The sequence below is a fragment of the Halichoerus grypus genome, chromosome 3, assembly GCF_964656455.1.
Source record: "Halichoerus grypus chromosome 3, mHalGry1.hap1.1, whole genome shotgun sequence".
NCBI classification, from domain to species: domain Eukaryota; kingdom Metazoa; phylum Chordata; class Mammalia; order Carnivora; family Phocidae; genus Halichoerus; species Halichoerus grypus.
In genome coordinates, this window is record NC_135714.1 from 119,301,734 (window position 1) to 119,313,949 (window position 12,216).

At 46.6% G+C, this 12,216-nt stretch overlaps 1 protein-coding gene across 2 annotated transcripts in view; it reads right to left on the reverse strand.

The window, feature by feature from the left end:
- Positions 1 to 1,273: 1,273 nt before the first annotated feature.
- Positions 1,274 to 12,216, reverse strand: part of MAML3 (mastermind like transcriptional coactivator 3) — a 395,961-nt gene continuing 385,018 nt past the window's right edge. The window contains exons 4-5 of one of the 2 annotated variants that reach the window (XM_036078949.2): positions 10,143 to 10,224; positions 1,274 to 4,808 (exon numbers count right to left, since the gene is read on the reverse strand). In XM_036078949.2, coding sequence (XP_035934842.1) covers positions 3,811 to 4,808; positions 10,143 to 10,224 — 1,080 coding nt within the window. In that variant the 3' untranslated portion in view covers positions 1,274 to 3,810. Of the gene's footprint in view, positions 4,809 to 10,142; positions 10,228 to 12,216 lie in introns of both variants that reach the window. The other variant, XM_036078948.2, reaches the window with a different exon arrangement.

Genomic DNA, 12,216 nt, shown 5'->3' on the forward strand with positions numbered 1-12,216 from the left:
TGCACAACACACTTTCGTGTGAATGAAAATGTGTGGTTTTAATTACTCGGGTCTAGGAATACTCAACTCTTCTCGGAGCTTCAAGCTCTTACTTCTGTTTATCAGCCTTCCCCCCCACCCATCAGTTCATTCTTCAACTTCCTGTTATCTGGTAGAATACTACGCCCTTATGGGTGGGACAAAGCCCCGTGTCACACAGTTTTCTCCACTCTGTTATTTGCCAGCCAGTCTGGAACCATAGTCCTCCAGGGGTAGGGCCGGCCTCTCCCACAGTCAAGAACATTCTTTCTCTTGGTTAGTATGTATTAAAACTCACCTTTGTTTTGGATCGGTTTTTGAGGATGATTTTATTCTGTGCTTGTGGCCTGTTTTTATGCTTAACCCAGATAGTTTTGAATCGTGTTGTTTTACTATGCTTTTTCAAGTTTGATGGAAAGTCTTAGGTCAAGTCTCCTAGAAGGGGAGGGGTGGATTCACATGTGTGTGATTCATTAGTGAAGGTCCCCCAGGAGGGCAATCAGAACAGAGTGGGGAAGGGCCAGAAGCCCAAGTAAGGACAACTTCAAGCAAAGTCCTAGCCTCTGCCTGATCCCACAGGGGAGTTCTAGAACATAAATCCTATCTCAGGGCTGGTCCAGGCCACCTGACTGCGTTCTCACACTCCTCCTCCATCGAGACACTGACTAGGGTGGATCTGGAGAAATGTAAACTTCTAATCATTTCCAACAGTTTGTGGACGGTGCAGGCCAAGCCAGGCCTAGGCCCGGGGCAGCCCTTCAAAGAGAGATGCAGCAAGGGCTGGTAGGAATGAGGTGTCCATGGGTTGTGTGTGTGTGTGTGTGTGTGTGTGCGTACACAGACAGTGTCCACTACAGTGGGGCAAGACCCTTGTGTTACTTTTCCTTCCATATATTCCTTGAGGTTTCTTTCTTTTTTTTTTTTAAAATGAAAATTTTACTATCAATTTTCTAAAGAGCCAGTTGGAAATTGAAAGTACTGAATCTACAAATGGACTTATGTTCTTTTCAAAGCTGACTTTCTTCTCTTCTGTTTGCTACATCCCTTGGGGTGCAAATTTAGAAAGTTTTAGTTGTGTGGTTGAATTGAAAAGACTGGGAATGATTGACTGATCTCCACTGTTAAATAAATGTTTAATGATATCACGAATTTTGAGACAAGAACTGCAGTTAATCAATTAAAACCCAGGCGTAGTATATCCGTTTAATTAAGGTTGGAGATCCAGTGACATTCCTAAAATAAACTATACTTTGGATCGATTCAGATAATGATCTTTTATTTGTTTTCTTTTCTTTAAAAGTGGTATGTCAACATCACTTCATTTCTACATTTCAGAGTTCTGTACATTTCTTAAAAGGAAATAAGCAATGCTCAATGTACAAAGTAAAAACAGAAAACTAGAAAAATCTGAATAAAATGGAGCAAGTTGCCGTAGGTCATACAGTACAAATTAGTCATTAGATGTCATCTGAAGTGCAATATACCACTGCTGTGATGATGAGTTAAGGAATGAAATAAAAATACTCTATTTTAAACAAACAGTATATATATATTTATATGTATATTTTTTACAGATAGTAGACCCAGTGATATCTGCAGTATTGTAAAAACTTATTTACAAATAACTTTTTTAGACATTACATATACATCAGCACCGTAGTAAAAACAAAAACAAAAACAAAACAAAACGACCTTATTAAAATCTACCTCTCTATTTAGTTGGTCCCAGTATTAAGCATTTGGAGGAAGCTATTAAAAAGTAATGGAGCCCCCTTCTCCCATCAGCCACCTCCAGCTTCTCATCATTGCTCATATATTTGTTTCCTGTACCTTTCAGAAAAAGGTAATTATGTTTTCTGTCTTCTTGCTTATTTACTTTTTTATTTTTTTTGGTTTTTACCTGTTTCTACTCAAGAGTTTCCATGGTGGTGTCCCTCCCTGGGCAAGGAGTTCATGGTCACCTGCCACCACGTCTTCCTAGGAGGAGCCGAGCCCCTGCCTGGGCTCTTGCCCACCTGGCCTCCTCTGGTCTCCATCCTGCCCCTTGCTCAGCAGATCTACCACCTTGGGCCATGGCGAGCAAGCCAACGACAGTGTTTGCCTGCCTGCCGCCTCTCCGCCCTCTGCCCCCAGCTTTCCATTCCAGCCCCCCGTCTCAGGAACGCCCTGTGAGTGCAGCCGGTCCAGCTCCCCACAGCCTGGCTGCAGCGAGGTACGAGTAGGTGCACGGAAGGAGCCAGGCTTTCGGACGCCGAGGGAGCGTGTGGTGGGAGAAGAGCATGCTCCACTCTTACTCTGGACAGTAATTATGCCACATGGCCTCCAAAATGGGGCGGTGGGAACAGCAGCAAGGACAAAACACACAAGCCTTATGGTAAGTAGCAGAGGTTGTCATCCCTTCCGACAGACTTCGCTTGGGGCAGATTGGAGTGAATTACAAAGAGAATGACTGTACAGGACTTTGGAAGTGGATGACTTTGCCCATATGGAAGGAACTGTATCTTCCTGCTTTTTATCGTCAGAATGTGTCAGGTGGAGCCACTGACATTTCAGTTCATCTCTCAGCGTTTTAGATTTGTCTTTCTGGTCAGGAGGGACTAAGGGCAAGGCCAGTTTCAGAACATAGGGAGCAGAGTCAGCGCCTTTGGGCCACGGCTCCCAGGGTAGAGCAGAAGCATCCGGTGTGGCTCACAGTAACCCACCATGGAGCATCAGAGGGGCCTGCTCAGTTCCGGGCAGAGACTATTCACTCAACTACACATTAGAGAAAGAAAACTCCAGTGTTGCCTTGGCATTTCAGGCCTTGTCTAAGTGCTTGCCTTTATTACGATTCTGCCCGGGCCCCCAAAGACTTTTGTCTTCATTTCTTCTCGTATAGTCTGTAAGGAGAAGCAAGGGCAGGGTGGGGTGGAGGCAAGGAGGAACAAGGGCAGGGGTGCGGGGAAAAGCGGCCACACTGGCAGACACGGCAGCCAGTCGGGGTCTCTCCCCACCCTGCGGCCACCGGAAGTCGATGTGAATTGCCTAGCCGCAGCGGTACGACACCGGGCCCCCAGGAGGCTCCCGGCCGACTACCCGGAGTGCCGGCCGCCACGGTCACGGTCACCGGCAGAGGGCTGCCGGCGCCCCTTCTCCAGGCTCACGTGGCTCTGTTGGAAAGGCAGCTGACAGCAGCGCCTCTACAATTCCTGAGGGTCCTCACAGGGCAGCCGACGGGCTTGGAGGAGCCTTTGTGGTCTCCCGTTCGTCGTGCCTACCCTCCAAACACACTAGCGGGTCTCCACGCCTGACCTCTCTTTCCAGCCGGAGTGCGGCGCCTTTCCGACCTGTGCTCTTGGCCCGTGCAACCACGCAGCGGCCTCCGCGGGGCGCTCCCGGGCCCGAGGCTCTGCGGTGTGCGGTCTCCGGCTCGGGGCCAGGCGGGGCTGGCGGAGCCCTCACGCTGGGCAGCGGTCTGGCACGGCTGGAGCAGCTCGCTGCGCCCGGCGAGCACAGGGGCTGCCGAGCACAGGGCTTCGGATCCGTCTTCCCCACCCGCCTCCGCGGCGTCCCTCTCTCTTGCAGCCGGGATCCGCGTGGCGTCTTGTCTCGACTGCTGTGTGAAAATCCGGTGAAATGAGGCCCAGCGGGGCTATGGATTGGCACCTGGATCTTTCACTGTCAGCCAGCTGCAGTTTTGCTCAGTTTACGTGGGTCAAAAAAACAAAAAAAACAGGGATGGCTCAACATCCTGTTTCTTTTTCACGTTTTAGGCTTTCAACACTAGACTTGTGGCTCTCGGGCTCCTCTTGACTAGGGGTTCCCAAACAACTCATCAAGCTCCTGCATCCACTCGTCCCCCGGCCCGCCTTTGATGATGGAGTCCACGAGGTCCGCACTGTCTGAGAGGCCGGGGAAGGAGGCCCCGGCTGCTTCGCCGCTATAATTGTAGGACATGTCCTGAGCGGGGTTCCGCTCGTAGGCCTGGCTCTGGCTGCTGGGAGCGAAGCTGCCGCTGGGCATCTGCTGCTGGGCTGGGGGCTGGCTGAACGCTGGCATGCCGGGGACGCCCTGGCTTAGGCCAGGCATGACCATGGGCCTGGCCTGGCCGCTGCCTTGCTGCCCCGGGAGCGGTGGCATCATCTGGCGACCCATGGCAGCTGGGTTGAGGGCTCGCACGGCGCCAGTGTTAGCATCCACAACCTGGCTCAGTCCCTGTGGGAAGTGTTGCTTGGTCAGCCTCGGCTGGCCAGCCTGAAGTGGGTAGCTGGCGCCGTTATTGAATGATCCCAGTTCTCCACTAGTCCTCCCGGGCATCCCCTGTAAGCTCCTCTGTGGCCAGCTCTGCGTTCCCTGCTGGACTGTTCCCATAATGCCCTGCAGCCTTGGCGGGCCCTGGGGCCTTGGCAGGGCTTGGCTCACCGGCCCTTTCATCTGCTGGTGCTGCTGGGTAATGGCTGAGTTCACCAGCATGCTCTGACCAAAACCACTCACCATCCCAACCCCTTGCCCAGAGGTGGGCTGCCTTGGCCCCTGGGCTTGGTTGTGTGTGATGCTCATGCCACTTTGGTTTGGGTGCTGCAACATTTGGGTCATCCCTGTGCTCATATTGTACATTCCTGGTTGGCTGGTAGGTGTGTTGCTATAAGGGGCCAGTCCCATCTCTGACTGGGCTGCTGCCGCGGCCATTGTCCCTGGGTTCTGGGAGGGTCCCATTCCCATCATGCCTGCGTTCTGTGCCATCAACCGTGACGTTCGAATGCTCTGGAGGGCCGCTTGGCTTCTCACGGCTGCTATATCCTGGGGAGAACCTACAGGGGAAAAAAAGACATACCCATTCACTCATCTTGATAAGCAGTTTACTGTTAACGTGTTGTTGGGATTATCTTTAGGCATGACAAAATTCTTTTATATGAAAGGATCTACTCTGATCCTAAGTCCTTAATAAAAATGATTATTTTTCTGACTATAACATATGCTGATTGTAAATAATTCAGAAAATATTGAAAAGTACAACGATGAAAACTAAAGTTACCCAAACTGCCCCCCCAGAGATAAACACTGCTAACTATTACATAAATAGACACATGAAAATAGGGATCGTACTGGATACATGCTTTTGTAGTTGACTTGATAGACTTATTTTTGTTCACATTTCAAAAGCAAATTGTTTCTCACTCTTCTTGATAGGATGCCATCCTCAACCAATCAGACACCATTATTCTTGGAGGTGAGAGGGAATTCACCTACTGGGCTAAATTAAGAAGCAACGGCTGATCACTTTGTGTATTCTGTTTGTGAAGTGGAACATGGTTCAGTAGAGAACAGTATCAATAAAGACCATTAGACTAATTTCCCTTAAGACTTGAGCAGGATTTGAGAGGTTAAAGGCCACTGCTCCTGCTAAGAAGCTATTTCGACAGATGAGACATTTTTTGGATCCACTCTATAGATTTCCACATGCTCCAGATTCTCTGAATCATAACATGTCAGGGCAAACTGGCCAGCTTCCTGAGCTAGAAAAAGAAATCATCCTGCTACTTGCTCCTTGGCAATGAACTTTATGCATTTTTGCAGCAAAGTCCACTCACTCCTTCAAGTCGGCAATGACCACTTTTCTCAGCAGATCGCTAACATGGTTTTAATGATGCTGTTTATAAGTTGACCAGAGTATGAATGCCAAGTCCCTCAACTTTAATTAGGCATTTGAGTGAGTCCTTCTGTTACGGAAGCTGGACTGGATCGCCCGACGGAAGAACCAAGCGGTACCCAGAGATCTTGGAGGATAGGTTTATTTAATGCCTGTGGGCTCAGAGGAAAGTGGTCTCCAAAGGCCTGAGCCCCCGAGCACAAAGAGGGCAATTTATACACTTCGACTTCCACATACTCCGCACTTTTGGCGCGTGCGCGAGGCGGGGCAGGGAGAAGGACGCGGATTGGTGCGCGGGGGAAGCGGAACAGGGAGAAGAACCCGGAAGAGCCCCGGGGCAAGGACTGGGACTCTCTCGCTGGCTCCGTCGGCCATCTTAGGACACAGATTTTCCTTATCACTTCTTTACATGTTCTTAGGAAATTTCCAAATCAGCCAAGAGAATAGAAATGTCACCCTTAGAACCCCAGTCAATGTTGTAAAGGGCTAGGAGGTGCACAAAAATGAGTTTTTTCTATGTCCCTGTTAATAATGATTAAGTCTATGAGACAAAGAAAAAAACATTTTTTTTTTTCTGGACACTTAAAAAAGATGCAGCATGGGAACCAATCGATATTATAAGCAAATGTGATGCTACCTGGAACTGGGATGAGAAACCAGATGAGAACAGTGTAAGCTTGTTAAGCCTGGCACCTGGGCAGTAAGTGTGTTTCTGTCTTCCTGATAGGGTTATTGATTTCTGGGCAGCAAATATGTCTCCATATTTTCTTTCTTTCTTTAAGAAAGAAAATTATGGGAATTTTGATTATGACTTAAGTTTTTGTGGCTTGAGATCAATATGCTGCATTGAGAAATGAAATGGTTTCTGTGGGGGAAAGCTGGAAGGGCTGGGGGGAGATCCTTACAAATGTTTCAGTTTTCCGTTTTAAGCTTCATTATACCTAAGTGATTTAAAAAAAAATCAAAAGTTCCTGTTAAACACTGGATGGAAGTATATATTGCGATTTGTAATCTTGTTATGAAGTTTTGTGACCTTAACGACTAAATCTATATCGACTGCATGGCCAATCTGATCAACTGTGGTGAAATGGGTTATTGAGTTGTTTATAAAAAAATTTTAAGGAGAAAATACTGCTGACTCAGAGACTGATTGGCTAGACCCAAATTACATAAATAGGCTGATGAGCTGCTGGAAACAGATGAAAAGACTTCCATATTTTGGACATTTTTGTTGTATGTTTATAATGGATATATTAAGGGACTGGAAATGGTCTGGGCTACTTTGGTGAATGAGAAATAGGTTCCTCTTTTTAGAGGACAGAAATGGTACAATGCCTTTTAAGAGGGACTGAACCATTAATTCAAGCCAACCTTTATTTTAAGTATAAAATGACTGTACTATCTAGGTATAACTTTTATGGAAAAAAAAAAGGGGGGCATTTTAAAACCAGCAACCAGCTCCATATGTTTATCCTAAGTAGAAACAAAATGCTTTTTATTAATCTAATTTTATGCTTTCAGTAATTTAAAATATGTATAGAAAAAATGCAAATGTGTCCAAAGAATTACCTTGAAGTTATATGATTACTATATACGTTAAATAATAGACCAATTTTTTTCTTCATCTTCCATTTTTGTCTAAAACAGATATTATTGTGGAGACACTGTACTCATATTAATTTTCTTGCCCACCGGTTCACGTCACAATGTCAAAGAAAATCTTCCATATTCAAATAGAGATCATAGGCAATTTTTTCTTAAAAGGGTCTCTTTTCTATTTTCACTTGCAGGAAGCCTGTATTCGTGAAAAATAAGCATTTCTCCATAGGCATGTAACATTGCCCAGAGGCACAAAACTCAATAAGAGAAAGATAGTCATTAAACCTTTGAAATGTGTAGTGGTGAGTGTTTGTGTAGGTTCTCATGCAAGTTATTCCTAACGGAACTCTCCAAGGACAGTATTTCTTATCTACCAATTTGCTGTTTTCCCAGATACATAACATTATGATATCTAAGGTGTTAGTAAAATAAAATAGGGAGGAGAGTAAAAAGAGAAAGAAAGTGTATCAGTCAGCCTAGGGACCCTACAATGTCACTGGTTGTTCAACTTAAGTACAGCTAAATTTCTAGGTTGATTACCTGTGGTGTGGGGTTTTAGACAAGTTCAAAGAGTAGAACTTTTAAAAACTGGACCCAAAGCATACAGAATAACTCATAATACAGAATAAGTATTACATTTCTGTGGGTCCCTTTATTCCAAAAGATAATAAATGAGTTATGAACCTAGAAAAGTCAAGGGACACTCTGCCGGGTTTATAAAATTTTGTATTTTTAATTAGTTCTTAATAGAAATCACCGGTTCTTAAAGTGTGGCCCTTGGGCCAGCAGGAGCTGCAGAGCAACCCCTGGGAGCTTGTTCGAAATGCAAATTCTCAGGCCCTACTCCAGACCTCCGGAAACTGGGGCTGGGGCCAGGCCGGCTGTGTTTTTTTTTTTTTTAAATTCAACTTAGTTAACATATAGTGTATTACTAGTTTCTGGGGTAGAATTTAGTGATTCATCAGTTGCATATAACACCCAGTGCTCATTACATCAAGTGCCCTCCTTAATGCCCATCATCCTGTTACCCCATCCCCCCCACCCCTGCCCCCTCCGGCCACTCTCAGTTTGTGCTTTCACAAGCTCTGCTGGTGATTCTGATGCAGCTAAAGTTTGAGAAGTACAGGGATAAATCTGGGCCGGGGGGGGGGGCCTCTGTGTCTGCAAGAAACACTATGCGTGTAAGAGTGACCGTTTCTACTCCCCTCTACCCATGACCAAATGAGAAACAGAATTCTTCAAAGAATCTTGGCACTAATTTAGTGCACAGAACACCTGTGCACACCTTCATTCCTTTTGTCCTTCCCTGGGTCAAGTCCAAAGGTTCTGAAATGATACACATGTTCCAGGGGTGGCAGGGACTGGTAGCTACTCAAGCGCCAGTATTTTCACAGGCAACCTTCAGTGAGATCTGGCAGTGAACACCAGTGGCTTTCAGACTCTTTAAAACCACTACTCACAGTGTGTGATCCAGTATATACACGTGCGGGTTTATAACAGAAACAAAAGTTTCTCTTATTATGATATACTCTGATAATTGTTTTCTATTCTATTTCTTTTATTATTATTATTTTTTAAAAGATTTATTTATTTGACAGAGAGAGAGAGCGAGCACAAGCAGGGGGAGCAGGAGAGGGAGAAGCAGGCTCCCCACTGAGCAAGGAGCCTGATGCAGGACTCGATCCCAGAACCCTGGGATCATGATCTGAGCCGAGTGAAGACACCCAACCGACTGAGCCACCCAGGCGCCCCACTATTCTATTTCTTTTTAAAAAATGTTGGTTGTGACCCATTAACTTGTCTTTACAACGTCCTTGTGTGTTGCAACCCAAGACTGAAAAATGCTACCCTACTCATGAATTTTTCACCCACCGTCCACTGAGAAGGGTAGCACTTGTGCAATGCTATGCCAAGTTTGTATATATTTACATATATGCATATTTATGTACAAGGGGATTCATAGCTTCTGGCAGATTCTCGAAGCCATAGGTAACACTTGAGAAATTAGGACCTAGGATGTAGGTCCCGTGAAAAGGGCAGAGGATGGGAATTAGGATTTCTACTACTAAAAGCACAGCCGGCCTGGCCCCACCCCCAGTTTCTGGAGGTCTGGAGTAGGCCCTGGAACCCCCTGAAAACTCCTGTGATGAGATTGGGAAGGGTCTTCAGGCTCACCCTCTACCCCATACAAGACCCTCAGGGGCTCTCTCTATCGGAGATGGAAGGGATTGATATTTGAGGGGACTTTCTACAACATAAAGGAATGGCAACACAGAGCCTACAATGTGCCCATTGCTACTGGGTCACAAGTCGGGATTTCTGCAAAGGGCAGCAGGATCAAGATAGTCCAGTCAAACTCAAGGCCCTGTGCACCTCCTAGATTCAGCAGAGATTGGAGGCTGCTGCCAGCCAGATTCTTCCATGTCAGTCGTTGGAAGTGAGGGCTTTGGCCAGCTGACGTATTAGGATTAGCAAGAGGGATGTAGCACAGGACTGTTCCTCCCGCACTCACTGACATGACGATCCAGACATAGACAAGGCTGAGAGGGAACCAACCAGGCACCAGCATGCCCTTATTGGCTATTAAACCATTGAAATACTTCTGCATCTTTGGTAAAGAACAGCTATTCCAGCCCTGCCCTCCCCCCCACAGCCACTCTGACCCCTCCCGGGGCCAACCAGGACCTCTCTGTGACCCAGCCACCCAAAGGTTAATACCTGGCACAGCAGGAGACTCCAAAAATGCATTCTGACGGATTGGTACCCTCACTTCTTAAATATTTTTACTATTACCTGGACACGAACCCAGCCCAGGAGGCAATGCCCCTTGGCTACACTTGCACTTACACGTCATGGCTGGAAGGTATAAAACGGAAGAGGGGTACACTGGCCTCACCTTGGAACTGATTGACCTGCTGCACAGGGTAGGGATTCCGCTGCTGCTGGAGGTGCTGACGGGGCAAATGTGATTGCTGCAGCTGCTAGAACGACAGGACAAGAAGGGCAGGGGGGTGACAGGGGGAGAGACAATGAAATATTGTGGCAGTTTCGAGGAAGGCACTTTTTTCAAACACTAAACCTTGTGTTGAGGAATCAGGTGCACCCAGGCAGGTGCACAAAGCCCGAGTTTGACGGATTTTCACAAAGCGAACACATTCCCGGTAACTGGCATCTAGATCAAGAAACTGAGCTCTGCTGGGAGCCCCGCAGGCCCCTTTCCAGTCATTATTGACCCCAGGGAACCACTTCATCTGGCCGGGGAACCACTCTCCTGACCTAACAACACAGCCTAGTGATGTCTGCTTTTGTACCTCATGTAAGTGGACTTATACAACGTATTGGTGTCTGGCTGTGGCATCTGGCTTCTTGCATTCATCACTGTATTTATGAGACTCATCCATGTTGATGTGTGTAGCTGTAGTCAGGTCACTGTCACTGCCGAACAGTATTCCATCACACGAATGACTAGACCACGACTTATTTACCTATTCTACTAGTGATGGTCCTTTAGAGTGTTTCCAGTTTTTGGCTGTCACAAATACCGCTGCTAGGAACTTCCTTGATCATGTCTTTGGGTGAACATCTGGCAGACCTCCTGGCCCATGAAGAGTGTGTCCTGTGGGAGGCAGTTTTGACTTTGACTACCTACCATCCCCTTGCATGTTTTCCTTAGCGTTGCAAGACCCAGCGCAAGGGACAAGCAACTAATTTTTGTCCTAAATAGATGCTTCCGGTACAGGAAGATGGGATTCTCAGGGGCTACAAACAAGGCTCATCTTATTCCCACGAGGCCACACTGCCTGTAAGATACATCCCCCCAAGTAAAATACACAGCATTTAGTGCCTTAAGGAAACCGCGTGGGACTCTGCATGTACCAGGAGCCGGGAGGCTGGCGATTTCGTCTTTCTTCTTCCACTCCCGGGGCTTCTGCGCTGCTAGCGCTGTTACCAATCTACTGGAAAGGCTATTATGATCATTACGATGCTGTATGTGAAAAGGGAAAGAAACTGAGAGCGAGGTGGAAAGAGCAGAGAAAGGGGTTTGAGTTTGCGTGACCTTCGGCACGTCATTACCTCCTCCTGCCCCTGCTGAATATTCATGGAGCACCTTCCATCGGCTCGGGCTTATAAAGAACACACAACAAGGGCCCTGCTCTTTCAAGTGTTCATTATAAAAATAACACACATTGACCACTTCTTAACACATGTGTTTATTTCTATTTTTTTCCTCTTGTTTTTGTTTCTGGGCAGCTCTATAATTTTCTTTCTCTTTCTTTTCTCTTTTCTTTTTCTTGACAAGGCCAGCCCAGTACTCTGGCAACCAAAGAAAAGAAAAGCCTCTGCCCTGCTCACCCCATCCTGTGGTGCCTACCAGGGTGTTTTGCACAAACTGTTGAAATTAATTAATTGTGTAGATAAAGTGTAGACAAGAAACCATGCTAATCTTTTAGGCAGCAATAGAAGGGCATTATTGAGAGTAAACTGAGCACTTCAAAGCTTCTCCTCTGCCAAACTTCTCATATTATGTAAGAATTTAAGTGTCCCACTGCCAACTGGGAATAAGCCCTGGGGTGGCCTGGGGTGGAGTGGGAGTGCGGCTCCAGTTCCAGTCCCTGGCTCTGCCTCTCGAGCTCTGCCATCTCTGATAAATCCCATGAGCTGCCTGGCCTCAGTTTCCTCACAGGTAAAATACAAAAGCCTTCATGATCACCAATATTTCTTTCAGGTCTAAAATTCTAGGTTCTGTGGAACCTTTATGAATGGATGAGAGGTGACCCGCTCCGTGCCGTTTGAGAATAAGGGATTTAACGTTAATTCACACCTGCTTTCAACCTGCTCTGTTCGGATTCTTAAATCCACTAGAATCATTTTAAAGTTCCCAAAGATAGGCAAGATCCCAAATCCTTCTGTTTCTCCCTCCAGGAAATCCCAGGATCTCTAATACTCTGCTTTCAAGACTGAAATTCTTA